This window comes from Natator depressus, chromosome 1 (assembly GCF_965152275.1).
Source record: "Natator depressus isolate rNatDep1 chromosome 1, rNatDep2.hap1, whole genome shotgun sequence".
Classification (NCBI taxonomy): Eukaryota; Metazoa; Chordata; order Testudines; family Cheloniidae; genus Natator; species Natator depressus.
The window spans coordinates 121,536,607-121,556,836 of NC_134234.1; the positions used below are offsets into that span (position 1 = coordinate 121,536,607).

Genomic DNA, 20,230 nt, shown 5'->3' on the forward strand with positions numbered 1-20,230 from the left:
TGTTGAGGTTAGCAGTGCATGCAGTGCATGCAGATTGGAAATCCCTGTTTTCCTTCACTTCCCTAATGGTGGGACACAGGGATATACCTTTAGTACAAAAGAGCCTGATTCTGACTGAGGCCCTTAGATCAGCGTTTTTCAAACTTCGGGTCATGACCCAGTACTGGGTCGCGGCATGTCAGGCACTGGGTCACTCTAGTCAGTACCGCCGACCGAGACATCAAAAGTCCCGTGGGTGGTGCTGCCCAGCTAAGGCAGGCTAGTGCCTACCTGTTTTGACACCACGCTGCGCCCCAGAAGCAGCCAGCTGTGGGTCCAGCTTCTAGGCAGGGGGGCCACGGGCCTCCACGCACTGCCCCCACCCTGAGCGTCGGCTCCGCTCTTCCATTGGCCAGTTCCCGGCCAACAGAAACTGGGAGGGGTGGGTGCCTGTGGGCGAGAGTCACGTGCCTCCGCCTAGGAGCTGGACTTGCTGCTGGCCGCTTCCAGGGCACAGCGCCGCGCGTCCGCGGTGCCAGGACAGGCAGGAAGCCTGCCTCTGCACCCCAGCTGTGCTGCTGACCGGGAGCCGCCGGAAGTAAATCTGTGCCCCAACCCCATGCCCAATCCCCTGCCCCAGCCCTGAGCCCCCCCAAACCTGGAACCCCTTCCTGCACCCCAAACCCCTCATCCCTGGCCCCACCCCAGAACCTGTACCCCCAGCCCAGAGCCCTGACCCCCTCCCGCACCCCAACCACTTGCCCCAGCCCAGAGCCCCCTCCCACACCCTGAACCCTTCATCCCCAGCACTGTTGAGTCACGGGCATCAACAATTTTCTTCAACTGGGTCCCCAGACAAAAAAGTTTGAAAACCACTGCCTTAGATGCTACCATACTATAAATAAACTGTGCTAGAGCTTCAATTCTGCATCCCCGCGGCAATGCGCCCCCCACTCCCACTTGCCATCCGACTGGGCAAAGCACCCCCCCACGCGCCTCGCTGGGAGTTCCTCGTTTAGCCCTCGCATGGTGCTGGGCGCTGCACGAGACACAGAATCAAGCCAGTCCCGGCACGGAGGTACATACTTGCAGCGCTCAGGGAGTCGCTGGGCGGGGAGGGAAGCAGGCGAAGGCTGCGGCCAGAGATGGGCCCAGCCCCAGAACAAACCCTCCGGGGCCAGCCAAGCGGGAGCTCGGGGGAAGCTGGGCTCCGGGGGCGGCTGGGCGGGAGGGAGAAGAGGAGCAGCCCCCCAGGACCTGCTGCGCGCCCCAGCGGGCTCCGTGCGGGCAGGGCACAGCCCCAGCGCGGGGGAAGGGGCGGGAACAAGGGAAGTTTCTCTCACCCACTTGTAGCAGGAGACTCTCGGGGTCGCCGCTTCTCTGCCGCCCCAGCTGCTCGGGCGGGGTGTTGCCGGGGACTCGGCGCCCTCCGGGGCTGGGCTCCCCGCCGCCGCGGGTTATTGTTGCCCTGGCGGCTTCTCTCCCCGGGCCGCGCTGGGCTTGGAGTTTCCTGCCTGAGTCACTCGCCCAACAGGGAGCCGCGCAGGGAAACACCCTTCCTGCCGCTCCAGCGGCTCCTCCTCCTCCTCCCGCTGCTCCCGGCCCTGCCTCCCCGCGGGCAGCCGGGCTCCTCCTACCCCGGCGGACACGCAAGAGCCGGGGCTGGCCGCCTCTGCGGCGGAGCGAGGGCAGTGATCTGCCCGGGGGCTGGATTGCGGCAGGGGCGCTCCAGCGGGGTCACAGTCCCTCGCCAAAGTCCCCCCGCGGGAGAGCAGGAGGCGGTGCGAAAAATGGGGATCTTACTATACCACTGATGTGGGCTAATGGTAATACACTCAGAGGGACTTATTAGAAATGGAAAAACAACGAGGAGTCCGGTGGCATCTTAAAGACGAACAGATTTATTTGGGCATAAGCTTTCGTGGGTAAAAAACCCACTCGATGCATCTGAAGAAGTGGTTTTTTTACCCACGAAAGCTTATGCCCAAATAAATCTGTTAGTCTTTAAGGTGCCAGCGGACTCTTCCTTGTTTGTGTGGCTACAGCCTAACACGGCTACCCCTCTGATATTAGAAATGCAGATAATCAGTATCTAAACCGTAATAGAGGAATGGAATCTAGGGCCATAGCTACACTAGGGATCTTACAGTGGCACAGCTCAGCTGTACGATGCAGCTGTGCCGCTGCGAGCTCTCTGGTGTAAGCCGCTTTATGCCCACGGGAGAGAGCTCTCCCAGCCCTGGTCTACACTACGAGTTTAGGTCGAATTTAGCAGCGTTAGATTGATTTAACCCTGCACCTGTCCACACGATGAAGCCATTTACTTTGACTTAAAGGGCTCTTAAAATCAATTTCTGTACTCCTCCCCCAACGAGGAGGATTAGCGCTGAAATCAACCTTGCAGGGTCAAATTTGGGGTAGTGTGGTCACAATTCGACGGTATTGGCCTCCAGGAGCTATCCCAGAGTGCTCCATTGTGATCACTCTGGACAGTGCTCTTAACTCAGATGCACTGGCCAGGTATACAGGAAAAGGCTGGTGAACTTTTGAATCTCATTTCCTGTTTAGGCAGCATGGCGAGCTGCTGGTGAGTGCAGATCTCATCAGCGGAGGTGACCATGATGGAGTCCCAGAATCGCAAAAGAGCTCCAGCATGGACCGAACGGGAGGTACGGGATCTGATCACTATATGGGGAGACGAATCCGTGCTATCAGAACTCCGTTCCAAAAGACGAAATGCCCAAACATTAAAAAAATCTCCAAGGGCATGAAGGACAGAGGCTATAACAGGGACCCGCAGCAATGCCGCATGAAACGTAAGGAGCTCAGGCAAGCCTACCAAAAAACCAGAGGGGCAAACAGCCGCTCGGGGTCAGAGCCTCAGACATGCTGCTTCTATGATGAGCTGCATGCCATTCTAGGGGGTGCAGCCACCACTACCCCACCCCTGTGCTTTGACTCCATCAATGGATTATCACGCAACAGGGATGCGCATTTTGGGGACAAGAAAGATGAGGAGGAAGAGGTTGAAGATAGCGCACAGCAAGCAAGCGGAGAAACCATTTTCCCCGAGAGCCAGGAACTGTTTCTCACCCTGGACCTGGAGCCAGTACTCCCCGAACCCACCCAAGGTGGGCTCCCGGACCCGCCAGGCAGAGAAGGGACGTCTGGTGAGTGTACCTTTGTAAATATAATACATGGTTTAAAAGCAAGTGTGTTTAATGATTAATTTGCGGCCCGTACAGCTGCTGGAAAAGTCTGTTAACATGTCTGGGGATGGAGTGGAAATCCTCCAGGGACATCTCCATAAAGCTCTCCTGGATGTACTCCCAAAGCCTTTGCAAAAGGTTTCTGGGGAGGGCAGCCTTATTCCGTCCTCCATGGTAGGACACTTTACCACGTCAGGCCAGTAGCACGTAGTCTGAAGTCATTGTATAACAAAGCTTGGCAGCGTATGGTCCCGGTGTTTGCTGGCATTCAAGCAACATCCATTCTTTATCTCTCTGTGTTGTCCTCGGGAGAGTGATATCATTCATGGTCACCTGGTTGAAACAGGGTAATTTTATTAAGGGGACATTCAGAGGTGGCTGTTCCTGCTGGGCTGTTTGCCTGTTGCTGAACAGAAATCTTCCCCACTGTTAGCAACACGGTGGGGGGAGGGGTGAAACGATCATCCCGAAGAATTGGGTGTGTGTGTGGGGGGGTGGTTTAGTGGGGTTTGTGCTGCACGTTAACCTGAAAACTGCACCCCCTCCTTTTAAATTGCCTACCCATTTTAAATGGCCAACCCAATGGCTGCTTGGTATGGGAAATGAGGGCGCTGCTGTATGAAACCATTCCCACATTATGAAGGTTAAAGAAGCCAAAAGACTGTGGCTTACCATGGCTGCCTGGAAGCCAAATTCTGTTGCCCGCTGGCCCTGCGTGTGTGATCTCTCACACCAAACCGGCAGACCCTCAATATAAGAGGCAAAATGCAACCTTGTACCAAATGCACATGTGCTATGTAATGTTAACAGCAAGGTTTAGCCTGAAAGAGTGTACCCATTGTTCTCTAAAATGTGTCTTTTTAACTACTACTCTCCCTTTTTTTTCCTCCCGCAGCTGCAAATGTTTCAACGCTCACACTATCATCTCCTTCCCAGAGGCTAGTGAAGATTAGAAGGCAAAAAAACCGCACTCGCGATGAAATGTTCTCTGAGCTCATGTAGTCCTCCCACACTGAAAGAGCCCAGCAGAATGGGTGGAGGCAGACAATGTTAGAGTCCAGGAAAGCACAATATGAACGTGAGGACAAGTGGTGGTTAAAGATAATAAGTGGTGGGTTGAAGACGATAGGTGGCGTCAGCTTACTGACAGAAGGCAGGAGTCAATGCTGAGGCTACTGGAGAATCAGACTGATATGCTCCGGTGTATGGTTGAGGTGCAGGAAAGGCAGCATGAGCACAAACCGCCGCTACAGCCCCTATGTAACCAACTGCCCTCCTCCCCAAGTTCCATAGCCTCCTCACCCAGACACTCAAGAACACGGTGGGGGGGCCTCCGGGCACACAACCACTCCACCCCAGAGGACTGCCCAAGCAACAGAAAGCTGGCATTCAATAAGTTTTAACATGCAGTGTGGCCTTGTCCTTCCCTCTTCCCCCACCCCTCCCAGGCTACCTTGGCAGTTATCCCCCTATTTGTGTGATGAATGAATAAAGAATGCATGAATTTGAAGCAACAATGACTTTATTGACTCTGCAAGCGGTGATCGAAGCAGGGAGGGGAGGGTGGTTAGCTTACAAGGAAGTAGAGTGAACCAAGGGGCGGGGGTTTTCATCGAGGAGAAACAAACAGAACTTTCACACTGTAGCCTGGCCAGTCATGAAACTGGTTTTCAAAACTTCTCTGATGTGCACCGCGCCCTCCTGTACTCTTCTAACCGCCTGGTGTCTGGCTGCACATAATCAGCAGCCAGGTGATTTGCCTCAACCTCCCACCCAGCCATAAACGTCTCCCCCTTACTCTCACAGATATTGTGGCGCACACAGCAAGCAGTAATAACAATGGGAATATTGGTTTCACTGAGGTCTAAACAAGTCAGTAAACTGCATCAGCGCGCTTTTAAACGTCCAAATGCACATTCTTCCACCATTCTGCACTTGCTCAGCCTGTAGTTGAACAGCTCCTGACTACTGTCCAGGCTGCCTGTGTATGGCTTCATGAGCCATGGCATTAAGGGGTAGGCTGGGTCCCCAAGGATAACTATAGGCATCTCAACATCCCCAATGGTTATTTTCTGGTCTGGGAAGAAAGTCCCTCGCTGCAGCTGTTGAAACAGACCAGATCAGTTCCTGAAGATGCGAGCGCCATGTACCTTTCCCAGCCATCCCATGTTGTTGTTGGTGAAACGTCCCTTGTGATCCATCAGTGCTTGCAGCACCATTGAAAAGTACCCCTTTTGGTTTATGTACTTGCTGCCTTGGTGCTCCAGTGCCAAGATAGGGATATGGGTTCTGTCTATCATCCCACCACAGTTAGGGAATCCCATTGCAACAAAGCCATCCACTATGACCTGCACATTTCCCAGAGTCACTACCTTTGGTAGCAGCAGCTCAGTGATTGTGTTGGCTACTTGGATCACAGCAGCCCTTACAGTAGATTTGCCCACTCCAAATTGATTCCCGACTGACCGGTAGCTGTCTGGTGTTGCAGGTTTCCACAGGGCTATCACCACTCACTTGTGAACTGTGAGGGCTGCTTTCATCTTGGTATTCTGGCACTTCAGGGCAGGGGAAAGCAAGTCACAAAGTTCCATGAAAGTGCCCTGACACATGCGAAAGTTTCGCAGCCATTGGGAATCATCCCAGACCTGCAACACTATGTGGTCCCACCAGTCTGTGCTTGTTTCCCGGGCCCAGAATCGGCATTCCACAGCATGAACCTGCCCCATTAACACCATGATGTCCATATTGCCAGGGCCTGTACTTTGAGAGAAGTCTGTGTCCATGTCCTCATCACTCTCCTCATCGCGCTGCTGTCGCCTACTCACCTGCTTTTGCAGGTTCTGGTTCTGCATATACTGCTGGATAATGCGTGTGGTGTTTAGAACGGTCATAACTGCTGCGGTGATCTGAGCAGGCTCCATGCTTGCCATGGTATGGCGTGAGCAGGAGAGCAGAGTGGCAGCGGCGGGTGGATGACGATGCTGACAGCAATATGGCGCCCACACGGAAAAAGGTGCAAAATGATTGTTGGCCACTGCTTTCACAGAGGGAGGAGTAGGCTGGCAGCAGACAGTGCAGTACGACAGCTAGCTGTCATCGTCTCCAGCTCGCGGTGCTGCTGGCTGGGAGAGCAGCCTGAGGCAGAATGGCCCCCTCAAGGATTGAGCTCACAACCCTGGGGTTAGTAGGCCAATGCTCAAACCACTGAGCTATCCCTCTACCAATATTCCAGGTAGGACTGAATCTCCATTAGACAAAACTTAAAGAAGAGAACGACCTGAGTCACTCCCATTTATGTCCAGGCGCCCCTGACAGACCTCACCAAGGTCTGCCAGGAGCACCCATGTCTGCCCAGGCACCCCAACCGACCTCACCAAGGCCGGCCAAGAGCACCCAGGAGACGACGAGGATGGCTACAAGTCGTAATACACCATCTGCTGCCACAAGGCAATGAGCTGCTGCTGTGTAGCAATACAGTCCCACGTCTGCCAGCACCCAGGAGACATACGGTGACGGTGAGCTGAGCGGGCTCCATGTTTGCCATGGTATGGCGTCTGCACAGGTAACCCAGGAAAAAGGCATGAAACGATTGTCTGCCGTTGCTTTCACGGGGAGGGGGCTGACGACATGTACCCAGAACCACCCACGACAATGTTTTTTGTCCCATCAGGCATTGGGATCTGAACCCAGAATTCCAATGGGCAGCAGAGACTGCAGAGATAGCTACCCACAGTGTAACGCTCTGGAGGTGCAGGAAAGGCAGCTACCCACAGTGCAAAGCTCTGGAAGTCGACGCTAGCCTTGGTACTGTGGACACACTCCGCCGACTTAATGGTCTTAAGTGGGGACACACACAATCGACTGTATAAAATCAATTTCTAAAAAATCGACTTCTATAAATTTGACCTAATTTTGTAGTGTAGACATAGCCCTATTGACATAATTAAACCACTCCCAAGGAGGGGCAGTACCTATGTCTCCTACTGACATAGCGCTGTCCACACCAGGGCTTCTATTGGTGATGTCGTTCAGAGGGGTGTTTTCCACACCCCTGAGCAATATAATTGTGAGTGTAGACATAGCCTTAGGGCATGTCTACACTGGCAGAGTTACAGCGCTGGCAATTACAGCACCGCTCAGAGAGTGCTGAAGGGAAAACGCTGTTGTGTGTTCACACTATCAGCTGCCTGCGCAATAACGTGTTCACACTTGCAGTGATATTCGGAGCGGTGCACTCTGGGCAGCTATCCCACAGAGCACGTCTTTCTCTTTTGCTGCTAAGACTTGTGGGAAGGCAGAGGGGGTCGCGGGGCATCCTTGGTCCTGTCCCAATGACCTGTGATGCATTGCATCGCATCCCAGCAATCCCTGTGCTTCTGTCCGCATTTGGCACCATCTTTCAACAGTTTGTGTACTGCGTCTTCGGGCTACAGGAATGGACCCTGAACTGTTGACCAGTATGCTGCTCGCTCTGACCAACACATCATGAGTGGCAGAGGAGTTATTCCTTAAACTACAAAGGCAAGAGGAGTGTGACATTGATCTCGCCACACGTAGTAGCTACGATACTTGTGGCATTCACGAAGGTGCTGACCACAGTGCAATGCCACTTTTGGACTTGGGGAACAAGCACTGGTGGTGGGATCACATCGTGATGCACGTCTGGGATGATGAGCAGTGGCTGCAGAACTTTCAGATAAGAAAAGCCACATTCATGGGACTGTGTAATGAGTTCCCCCCAGGCCTGCGGCACAAGGACATGAGAATGAGAGCTGCCCTGTTGCTGGAGAAGCGCATGGCGATTGCACTGTGGAAGCTGGCTACTCCAGACTGCTACTGATTGGTTGCTAACCAGTTTGGAATGGGAAAGTTGATCACTGGACTCATGTGGATGGAAGTGTGCAGTGCCATTAATCGCATCCTGCTCTGAAAGACTGACTCTGGGCAACGTGCGTGACATTGTGGATGGTTTTGTACAAATGGGCTTCCCTAACTGCAGAGGGACGATAGATGGCACGCGTGTGCCAATTCTGGCACCAGACCACCTAGCCACAAAGTACATTAATCACAAGGGGTATTTCTCAATGGTTCTCCAGGCGCTTGTGGATCACCATGGACGTTTCACAGACATTAACGCAAGCTGGTCCAGAAAGATGCATGACACACACGTTTTGGAACACTGGCCTGTTCAGGAAGCTGCAAGCAGGGACTTTCTTCCTGGACCAGAAGATCACCGTAGGGGAAGTCAAAATGCCCACTGTGATCCTGGGAGACCCCACCTACCCCTTAATGCTGTGGCTTATGAAGCCATACATGGGGCAACTTGACAGCAGCAAGGAGTGGTTCAACAACAGGCTGAGCAAGTGCAGAATGACTGTTGAGTGTGAATTTGGCTGTTTAAAAGCCCGCTGGTGATGACTGTATGGGAAGCTGGACATGGCTGATGAAAATATTCTTATGCTTATAGATGTGTGCTGTACACTCCATAATATTTGTGAAAGGAAGGGTGAAAGCTTCACTCAGGGCTGGACCGCAGAGGCTCAGCGCCTGGAGGCAGTTTGAACAGCCAGAGACTGGGGCTATTAGAGGGGCGCAGGGCAGGGCCATAAGGATCAGGGATGCTTTGAGGCAGCAATTTGAAGCTGAAAACCACTAATATTTGTTGCTATGCTCAGGAGAGCAGTGTTTGTAATGCTAGGAGGTGGTTGGTGCAGACGATGCAATATGAAGGTTTAACATAATTGTCTGTTGCTTTGCAGGGCTCTGTTTGCTTTCAAGTAATAGAGTAAAGACTGCTTTCAAAGCAACACAATTCTTTTATTAAAAAAAACAACCACTGGAGGAGAGAGTCAAACAAAAAAACCCATCAGCAGTGAGGGGGATGGGGGAAGGAAAGGTCTCAGGAGGAGGTGGGATCCCAGGATGGCTAAAGATTTGTGTATGTCCAGGATCATATCCAACCTTCTCCTTTGGAGTACAATACAGTGGGTACTGTACTTCAGCAGGGCCAAACTGAAGAGGGATGGGTGTTGAGTGTAGTGGGAGTCTGCAGTGCTGGACCATGATGGGGGAGGAGTGGAATGCCGTGGGTATAGACTGGAGCCAGGAGGTTGATAACAGTGTGTTGGTGGTGTCTAGGGGAAGCATGGAAAAGAGTTTTGTGACAGTGGCTGCAGGGGAGGGTGGGCATGGAGCTGCTCGGTTTGCAGAGCTAGTATCACCTGTAGCATGTCTGCTTGGCGCTCCATAATGTTAAGAGCCACTACATGGCTTCATTCTGGCACGCCATGTTCTCCTTTCGGTCCCTCTTCTTGCTGTCCCTCCACTCTTTCAATTCCTGCTTCTTGGCCGTGGAGTGCATCATAATATCACACAGAAAGTCCTCCTTAGTTCTTCTTGACCACTTTCTAATTCTGAGCAGCCATTCACCCACCAATAACAAAGAGGGAGGCTGGGCTCCCAAGGTCATCCCTGTGAAGTTTAAACACAACATTTTACAGAAGCAGCATTGTTTACAAACACACAGAACACTGATTCAGTGATTTAAAACACCACCAGTACTCACACACCTGTCACTAACTGGCTGACCCCAGGCAAGCACACAAGCCACAAGACCCCCAAAATGGTGAGTAGCCGCGGGGCAGGGTAAATCGCTCTTCCTGGACCCTGCTGTACACTGGGCACCTGGTTCTTGGGGAAAGCCAGCACTATGGGGGGGGGGGGGGGACTGATAATCATTCCTGTCCTCACACTTTCCACAGGAGGTGATCATTATGGAAGATATCTCGCTGCTGAGGGTGAGAAAGGAATCAAGGGAGGGTCTTCTCCAAGACTGTGACTTCTGCCCTGGCCCCTATGTGGCTCGCCTGTGTGCAGCAATGGTCTCTCCCCGCCCACCCAGTGACAGCACAGTGGCACAGGAAAGTTCCCATTAATGGGGCAAGAAACAAAGCAGCTCTGCCAAAGAACCTGCGGCAGCGGATTGCCCGATATCTCCATGAGAATTTCCTGGAGATCTCTAAGGCAGATTCCCGTGAAGTGAGGGAGTCAATCAACAGCCTGTTCCGCTGCTCAGACTAGGCGTGCGGTGGGAGACAAGCCGGCTTTCTGCAATCCTCCTGCTCCCAACAACTCGCTTCAGCAATTCCCAAAATCAGATCCACTTACCAGGGGCTTCCTCTCCTGTTTGTGCTTCGCCAAGATCTGACAACTGTGACTAGCTAGCGTCCTCCAGGGTAGAAAAGAGCTCCTGGCTGCATGCATCTCTGACCTCCGAGTCATCCTCTGCCTCTGGGTCTCCCTCCCCCTCCACATCCTCATTCAAGATTTCCTCCTCCTGGCTTAGTCCACTCTCGACTGGCACACAAGCCAACGAAGTATCCACAGTGGTCTTCTCAGTGGAGGGGGGGTCACTGCCGAGTATCGCATCCAGCTCTTTGTAGATCCAGCAGCTCATGGGTGCAACACCAGAGCGGTGGTTTGCCTCCCGCACCTTGTGGTAGGCGTTCCGCAGCTCCTTCACTTTGACGCTGCACTGCAGTGCGTCCTGGTCACGGCCCCTTTCTGTCATGCATCATGATATCTGTCCATAGGTATCATAGTTCCTACGGCTGGAGCACAACTGAGACTGGATAGCCTCCTCTCCCCAAATGCTGATGAGGTCCAGCAGTTCAGCATTGCTCCGAGCGGAGGGGATTGCCTGGTGCGTGGAGCAGGCATGGTCACCTGGAAAGATGCACTGAGACCACTGCATGTGTCACCGAGCAAACAGGAAGGGGACTTTCAAAATTCCAAAGGAATGTATGGGGTGGGGATGATGGTTGGTCACCTAAGGGCAGGGCAATATTGTTCAAACTGATGACCAGAGAGGCGAGAACAGGCACTGTGGGACACCTCCTGGAGGCCAATTACAGCATTGTAATCAACCAAGGTGTCTACACTGGCACAGCAGCGCTGTAGCCCCGGCGCAGAAAGTTCTACGCCTCTTGTTGGGGTAGTTTTTTTTACAGCACTGCAACTGTGCAGTTTCTGCACACTAAGTGGCTTGGCAGTGTGTACACCGTGGGAGTTACAATGCAGAAAGTTGCTTTACTGCACAGAAACTTGCTAGTGTAAGACAGGGCCTAAGTCTCTCCTGCCGACATAGTGCTACCCACACCGGGGCTTCTGTTGGTGATGTTGTTCAGAGGGGTGTTTTTTCACACCCCTGAGTGACATAATTGTGAGTGTAAACATAACCATTTCTCTATTTCCACTTCAGTTTCTCTATTACGGTTTAGACATTGATTATCTGCATTTCTAACAAACTCACCCTGCTCGCTCTGGGATCATAATGATGTTGTAAAACAGGTAAATGTCATTCTAGGGTGTATTAACAGGAGTGTCAGATGTGGGAGATAATTATTCCACCCTATTGGGCACTGGTGAGGACTCAACTGGAGTCCTGTGTCCAATTCTGGGTGCCGCACTTTAAAGAAGATGTGAACGAGCAGGAGTCCAGAAGAAAGCAACAAAAATGTCAAGCAATCTAAAAAACATGACCTAAGAAGAAAGATCAAAAGAATGGGGCATGTTTAGTCTAGAGAAGAGAAGTCTGTGGGAACATGATAGAAATGTTGTTAGCTATTCTGAAAGAAGAACTACACCGGGAGTTTTGTCAGCATAGCCATGTCATTATGGGTGTGGGTTTTTTCACATCCCAAAACAAGATAGTTATGCTGGTATAAATTAGGGATAGACCAGTCCTTACACAAATTCCTAGCTTTAATTTTTAATGGGATCACTCGTCTATATAAAGTTGAGCTCACGAGTAAGTGTTTGCAGGATCAGAGCCCATGTTTCCTTTCTTATTTTACTGGTTTGGGTGGGGGGATGTGTTGATGAGGAGCACAAGGCTCAGGACTTAGGGGCAGGGATTGTGCCGCCTTCTAGGTTTGGAAAGTGATTAGAACACTATTATTGAAATAATAAATTCTTCCAGAAACAATAATCATTATAATAAATTCTGGTTAGAACCTCAATATGGGGTCATTTAGGAGTTACATTCCTGGCCCAACATGCAGGCTCTTTCCTCACCAATGCAACTTCATTCTTGCTTCATACCAAATATACATAGCCTAAATAATATAGTGGCATTGTCCAGGGAAGCTCTCTCTCCACTGATGCATCTGTTTCCATCTCTAAGGACTTGTCCACACTACAGAAATTTGAGGTGTTACCTGCTGTGCTGTCAAATTATTCATATACTTAAAGTACATACAGTAGAACCCCATTTATCCGAGCCTCCATTATTCAGCTCTCCGTATTAACCGAACCACCAGTACACACACAGGAATATGAGAAACTGGCGCTTCAGACCCACGCAACGGTCTGTCAACCCGTTCTCCTGATTATCCAAATTTTTATTTAGGTGATCTGGCCCTGGTCCCAATTAGATTGGATAAACAGGGTTCCACTGCACTTAAGGGCTTTGCTGGATCAGGAGCTAAAATAGCATGAAATCCCATTCTATTTTTCCTGTATTGTGTATAAATTCTAACAATATGTCCTTACATTTCTAGTCCAAGTAGAAAGTGACCCCCCCCCCCCCCCCCGAACGGACTCAGGCTGGATATACCTCTTTGGGGACTGCAAACTGGTAGTCACTATTGAAAGGCAGGACAAGAATCTTGAAAAACTCAGGGAAAGGCACAAAGGGGCACTTGCCTTAAATAGCTGGACATTCCCCTTGCACAAAGGAATACCATGATTTGTGGGGGAGAAAAGGATGTGGTTAAAGCATGCTATGCACCAGGGCTCTGGGCAATTGCAAGCAGATCCTACTGGCACCAAGATCAGAAATGTAAAAAAAGGGCACCTCATCCCTTCTCTACACACATGTAAAGCTAGACTAGAATCAAGGATCTGGGCTAGTATCTTTAAAGAATGATACTTTTAAAAAAAACATTTAATATGCATTGCCTCTAGGTGGTGCTAATATGTGTCTTTTTGACTTCTGAACTATCACTGGTTTCAGAATAGCAGCCATGTTAGTCTGTACCAGTAAAAAGAACAGGAGGACTTGTGGCACCTTAGAGACTAACAAATTTATTAGCGCATAAGCTTTCATGAGCTACAGCTCACTTCATCGGATGCACTATCAATGATTCTTAGGAAGGTATAAAAGTAAGTTCTGTATTCAATGTATGTTGGGAACCACTGATATTAAATATTTTATTTTTCTAAAAATCCAATATACCCACACAAATACACTCGCCTGTTCATTTTAAAATGCTCTGATAATTAACCTTTTTGACAATCCTTTTTTCCTATTTTGAGTGTTTATAATGAAGCTCAAAACTCAACTAATGAACTAAGTTATGCAATATTGTAACATGAAGGGAAAGTACTCTCTTTGTTAATAAGCCTATTTTGACTGATTTTTATCCACCATTGATCAGATGCTTTAATTGACCCATACACAATATCTACATATTTTCCCTCAGAAGTTACAATTAATTCAGAACCCATCAGTGTACACACAATTTTTAAATTGTTCCTTCCAATGCATATTGTTATGCACTGGACTATGTAAAGCATAATCTGAGATTTTATCTGCTTCTACAAAAACGAGGAGTTCGGTGGCACCTTAAAGACTAACGGATTTATTTGGGCATAAGCTTTCGTGAGTAAAAAACCCACTTCTTCAGATGCATGGAATGAAAATTACAGATACAGGCATTAATATACTGGCATATGAAGAGAAGGGAGTTACCTTTCAAGTGGAGAACCAGTGTTGACAAGGCTAATTCAGTCAGGGTGGATGTGGTCCACTCCCAATAACTGATGAGGAGGTGTCAATACCAAGAGAGGGAAAATTGCTTTTGTAGCAAGCCAGCCACTCCCAGTCCCTATTCAAGCCCAAATTAATGGTGTTAAGTTTGCAAATGAAGTGTAGCTCTGCAGTTTCTCTTTGAAGTCTGTTTTTTTGTTGAAGGATGGCTACTTTTAAATGTTATTATACAGGCTAACACGGCTAGCCCTCTGATATCTGCTTCTAGTCGTCATCCTGGTCTGATGAGCCAGCAATTTTTAACATCTCTAGTTCCTAAGGCACCAAGCTACTAACCTCTTTTGCTGAGAACTGACCATTTATTCATATTCTTGACCAAGATTTTTCTGAGTTTTTTTCCCCAACCAGATTTCCACTCTTCAAATTTCCTTAAATATCTCTTCTGTGAAAGACTATAAAAATACTTTGGAAAGTCAGAGTAAATCTAATATCAACCAATTCTCCTTATTCTCAAATATTTCATTAATGAGGTCAAAGATGTCTAACAGTTTAAAGAGACATATCTCCTTTCAGAAACCATGCTCTTTTGTCATTATATTATAGGCATATCTATATACTTCTAAACTGTTTTTCTGGTGCTGAAATAAGATTTACAGGTCCACAATCTGTCAGGGACTGCCTCAGAAAAGAACTTTTTTCCTAAGAAGCTACCAATAGGGAAGTCTTTATAAGGCAGTTGCTGAGGTAAAGAAGACTTAGATCTTGTTTTTCTTGAGGTCTTTTGCACAATCTCTACACAGACTTACAGGAAAACAGAAGCAGTGGAAAGTTTGTTTTATTGTGAACCTCAGCTATTGAGAATGATTGGCGTGAACAAGATAGGGAAATAAAAAATTAGATCCAGAAAAGAAAGAAAATCAACTGTTTTTATCGCTGCTAACACCACACTGATGTTACTTCATTTTGAATTTCTTTTATAGGTCACAACCAATTATTCTCTCATTTCAGGTTTATTATGGATCTTGGACATCCTGGCTTCATTTACACTGAAATGCAGATATATTTTTATTTATGATCTACTTCCGCAACTCTCTGGTCCACCTGAATCTGACTTGGATGTAAGATCTAGATAATAGCTGTTTTTTCTGGATATTAAAATACTGGAAATGTAACCGGGGGGGGATTACAGGCATTTTTGAAAATTCTATACATTAGCCTCTATTTTTCCTCAACTTTTCTATCATTTTCACCAGTTGACCACCATTTCCCTAATCTCTTGAATTACTTCTTCAATGTCTTACTTCCTATTTCCACTTCTCGCTCCTTTTACTTTGGTCAGTGTCCCACAGGGTTCCATCTTGGGGCCCTCCTGTCTTTCTACATCTTATCCCTGAGTGGCCTCATCCACTTTTCTGTCTTCAGTTATCTCTGTGCTGACCTCTTCCCCTCTGTTCAATCTAGGGTGACGAGATGTCCCGATTTTATAGGGACCATCCCGATATTTGGGACTTTTTCTTATATAGGTGCCTATTACCCCCCACCCCCGTCCCAATTTTTCACACTTTCTGTCTGGTCACCCTAGTTCAATCTCACACTACTTAAGCTCAAGCTTAAACCCTTGTCTATCCAAAATCTGTCTGCCACCCCAGCCACAGCAGTCCTCCTTTACAAGACCCTTTACTGCTGCACGTCTCCTTAAACATTAGTTTCCAATACTTTGTCCTCATTTTCCAGGCCCCAGATAGTCCTATTTGTGCATCCATCTTATTTCGGGGTGCCTGTCATTCTATTTTGATCCTATACTCAGCCAGTTCCCTCTCTATAATCCCCTTCCCTCCCAATGCTCAGAATGACCTCTCTGGACCTATAAACCTCCTTCTCCTCCTCTACTTCTTCCTCAACTTACATTTTCTGAGTCATTTACACCATGAGCCTTTTACTGTAAACTATATGTAGTTTATAAAATTAACTGTTCTTCTGGAGGTTATCTTTTTAGAGTGGAAACTTTTCAGGAGGCAGATGTCTTTTTTCATATTTTTAAAACATTGACCAAGGAACTATTAAAACAATAGCCTTGGACTACTCCTGAGAGGATTAACTGATCTGTAATAGTGAGTTCAGGAAATCTGAAATCCTTCCATCTAGTGGCATTTCCTGGAACAGACAAGAGTTTCAAATCAGACGTCACCTTTTGAAAGTTTGGAGTGTTCTGCAAAGAGTCTCTTTTTGAAACTTTCCCTTCTCTAAACCAGACCTTTTATCAGATGGGATGTGTCATAATAATTAGGCCTATGCATTTATCCCACTTGTGAGATTAACAGTGGGAAACTAGATAGAAGTTTACGAAGTGTTTCAATAACCTATTAAAACAATAATTGTTGGTGGGAAAAGGTGCAAGAGAGACTAATTTAAATAAGATGAACTACTGATGTAACTCAAGAACTGCATTAAGCTCATGCCTGGTAAACAAGAGAAGTGCAAGACTGGAAATCAATGAACCAAAACTGGTGTGTCACTAACTAGACTTATTGGTGGACAAAATAATGAGGGAATGAGCTCATTATTGGGGTTTTTAAAAAGAAGACAACTTTTGGTGGAAAATTAAAAGAAGCTGTCTGCCAGCAACTGCTGCAGTAACCTTCATGGCTGCCTGCCACCCACCCCCTCTTAGGACCCCAGGATCCACTGTGACACCAATGGGCCTTCATCAGCTGGATGGAAAAAGGTGTCCTGAACAGATTAATCCAAAAAAAGGGACGTACCTGACATCACTATCTCCACTGGCTCTAGCTGAAAGCCAACAACCTGGGATGTGAGACTGTCACATCTCCCTCCCCTTGTCTATCCTTTTCCTATCGCTCTCCTTTTGCCTTCTGTCTAATAATAGTCTGGCTTAGCTGGCCAAGACTATATATTTTGCAACAGTGCCATGAGCCTGTAAGCAAAGAGGCAGTTAATAGCAAGGTTCTAAACACACCAATGCTGGTACAAATTTGCCAGGTCTCAGAGTGGCTGATACAAAGGCACAATGCATCATTTTTTCTCCAGAAGTGAGGCTGCAAGTCAGAGTCAACAGCAGAGATAGAAGTAGCACTTTCTATCTTTACTGATTTTTTCCTCTCGCCTCTTAAATACATGTTTGTCTTATTTTGTCTTCTTGGAAACAGGACTGGACTTTAACAGCAGTAATCACCAGTGCTCCAGCCCATCTCACCTAACTTCTTTGGGAAAAAGAGAAAGAACAGTTAACACCCTCTTTAATACTAAGAGATCATCAGACAGTAGGGTTTCATTCTAAAAACTCTACAGCAAAGGGAAAGGGGAAAAGAGCTATGGTTATAATGAAAGACTTACTTAACTTGCATTTCAAATGCTTTAACTTTTTTCCTTCTTTTCTGTATCTTTAATAACAGGTTACAGAGAGTTTTAATAGTGTTTGGGCCCTGGTACTACGCTGAGGTCTCTGTATACCAAACCTGAACCTTTTTTAAAATGTTAGTGTTGGACAATAAAAGGGTTATGTAAATAGCTAACTCTGGGCCCATATATTCCAACTACATTAATACAACAGAAGCCAGCCTGAGCCAAATCTCTTTTCATTATCAGAGACAGAGCGCGAATGCAAATACGCATGCACAATTTCTCTCCCCCTTAAAAAATAATCAGCTCTAGTTTTTCCATGACTAGAGCTGTCCAATCTGAAATCTTATTTAAAGGGGGAATGGAGGAACCCAACATAACAAAAAGGCCCTCATCGTGAAAGGGCCACAGAGACAATGAATCAACTAAAGCAGGGGGTAACAAATGATGGCAGTGGGGTTTACAAGTGTAAATCAAGGGAACCAGATAGGGACACTGAGCAGAAAACCCAGCACAACACCCACTGCTCTGTGAAGGAGTCGAGATTTTGGAGGGGGTAGGGTCCCACAAAGCAGCCACTCTCCACCATGTGCTCCTAGGCTGCTCCCACAGATTTTCCAAGTGAAGTTATTGCTGACAGTAGCAGCTGTGGAGGGGACTCACAAGAAGTTAATGCTGCATCAAATGTGGCAGGTATTTTGGTTTTGTTCAGCCACTTAGCTAAATGTAATACCTAAAAGCAGGTTGAGAGAAAAGAAAGTTAATATTTGGGTGGAGCTAGGAGTAACCAATGTATATAAAAAACCACCAACAATCTTATCAGTCACATTTTTAAAGTTCAGAAAGCAAGGTATACAACTACTTGTTATATGGCCAAACAGCATATGACTATACCAGAACCAGTGCAAGCAACTCCTGGACCTCAGCGCCCAAGTACAGCATGCTAAGGCTACTGTTGTTAAACTGGACAAGCAGCAAGTATTATAGATATATCAAATACAGGTACACTACAGAGCATGGTATATCATGATGGGAAGAGACCAAGGTGGAATGAAGGTACAAATTACCTTTGATGACACCCCCCCCTTCAAAGGAGGTCCCTCCAGAAGTCTGAGTCATAGCAGTAAAAGAGAAGCTGTGGTAATATGGTATAGTTTTTGCTTAGATAACATCCTAAAATAAGCTACAGCCTGACATGGAACATACTAGAAGGCACCAGCAGTTTCCCTGTCTATGACACAACAGTGCTGCCAGCTCTCTCATGATTTGGTGCTGCTCTTAAAGGCCCTGCTCCTGGAGTCATGTGATTACACTAAAATCTCAACTTTTATTTTAAAAAAAATACTGAGTTTCTAGCCCCCGTGGTTGCAGAGGAAAGCTTGGAAATATGAAGCCTAAAAGCTTAGGGTTGGCAGACTTGACCTGAGCTCAGACAGCCAAAAAACTTTTAAAACTTACAAAGTTCATGACTGTATTTCAGCAGAAGTACAGATGCAAAAGTAGCATTTCAATCAATCTACAGGCTCTTTTTATTATTTATTTAAAACAGGTGAAAGGACAAGGCTGCTATTCCCAGGATTAGAGACTGTTTCTTTGCAGGTGCTAAGAAGGAATTGAGTGGCTTGAATACACTCCATCTTTTCTGCCCTTGAGAGGGGGTAGCACAAGGATATGCAGGGCATGTGTGTGACCCCAAAGAACACTGCTGGTTAAAAGATTCTGATTTGTTGAGCAAGAGTGAGATCCACATTTACAGATGCTTGAAGAACTACCAATATCGGAGGCTGGGTTGCAAGAGACCAGGAAGCTGGAGAAGGGACACATCACCTGTGGAAAGGCCTGGAAGAATAAGGGAAGGGTAAGGAGCTGAGAACAAGTATTCTTGTACTCCTCATTCTCACAGTTATAGTATATTCTACATATGTGCTTTTGATCCTAGTTAAAAATGGCAAGTATTTAACATTTATTGCAAAATTAACAGAAACTATTTTAAAGACTTAATCAGCAAATACTCTATTTTACAAAATAGTGAATAATTCCTTCTTCACAAGAAGAAATTTCATGTATTTTCAAATCAGCTACTTTTACAAGACAGCATGAATCTGATGTTATAGCATACTAACACGCAGGAAAAAAATACAACCACAACCAATACTCATTAAATACTGTACATAACCATTTACAGTTTCGAACACTTTACAGTTTCAAACAGTCAATGAAAGGAAATTATATCAACTGCCATTTATCTACCTATACATGGATTTCAGTATAAAATGCTCATTTTGAATAAATAAAGTTGCAGATGAATGCTGCAGGAGTTCAGTTCTTGAGCAGTTCAGTGCACTTTCGTCTTTTGTTAACTTTGTTCCATGCCAGCCATGAGTGACAGAGCTAAAGACTCCACTGTGAATCAAAACAGAAAAAAATTTAAACATTTTAAATATTCTTGTTTATATCACTCTGCCGAGGTTTACTGAAATTGTCAGTTTTATAGCTTACGAGGCAGATGAGATATCTTTTATTATTCAAATGACAAACATCATCTGAGGATTTAAGTCCCCACATCAGGCATTTTCAATTTTATCAATTTCATTATCTGAAATAATGAGGGGTCAATTGAGGAGAGATAATTTCCTTTCAGATGTTGGTGTGGAACCTTATCCTTAGCAAGAGGTGCAAAAATGAACAAATGTATCTTTATCCTTTATAATGTATCCTTTAAATGTATCCTTTGTCCTGTACTGTAAATAAACAGTATTAAAACATCTACACTGACAATAAACCCCACCAGCCAAAAGATCCAACAACATAGGACAAAATTCTGCTTTCATTTACATCAGCGCAAATACAGAGTAAATTCACTTGAAACAGTGGACATAATCTAAGTTCTGCTCTGCTCTCATATTTATGC

General features: G+C 46.9%; 2 protein-coding genes and 1 pseudogene across 6 annotated transcripts in view; 1 reads left to right on the top strand and 2 right to left on the bottom strand.

Moving 5' to 3' along the window:
* CYFIP1 (cytoplasmic FMR1 interacting protein 1) overlaps positions 1–1,559 on the bottom strand; it is a 139,637-nt gene extending 138,078 nt beyond the window's left edge. Inside the window, exon 1 of one of the 3 annotated variants that reach the window (XM_074965759.1) lies at positions 1,327–1,559. The gene's annotated coding sequence lies outside the window, so the exon portion shown is untranslated. Of the gene's footprint in view, positions 1–1,065; positions 1,171–1,322 lie in introns of those variants that run through there. The other 2 variants (XM_074965750.1, XM_074965768.1) reach the window with 2 other exon arrangements.
* A 61-nt stretch (positions 1,560–1,620) lies between these two features.
* Positions 1,621–4,645, top strand: LOC141995040 (uncharacterized; annotated as a pseudogene).
* Positions 4,646–13,443: 8,798 nt separating this feature from the next.
* TUBGCP5 (tubulin gamma complex component 5) overlaps positions 13,444–20,230 on the bottom strand; it is a 51,269-nt gene continuing 44,482 nt past the window's right edge. Inside the window, exons 23-24 of one of the 3 annotated variants that reach the window (XR_012641243.1) lie at positions 19,570–19,722; positions 13,444–19,158 (exon numbers count right to left, since the gene is read on the bottom strand). Coding sequence is in view for 2 of the 3 variants with exons in the window: in XM_074965807.1 (XP_074821908.1) it covers positions 19,088–19,158 (71 nt within the window). In the remaining variant the exon portion in view is untranslated. Of the gene's footprint in view, positions 19,723–20,230 lie in introns of all 3 variants that reach the window. The other 2 variants (XM_074965807.1, XM_074965818.1) reach the window with 2 other exon arrangements.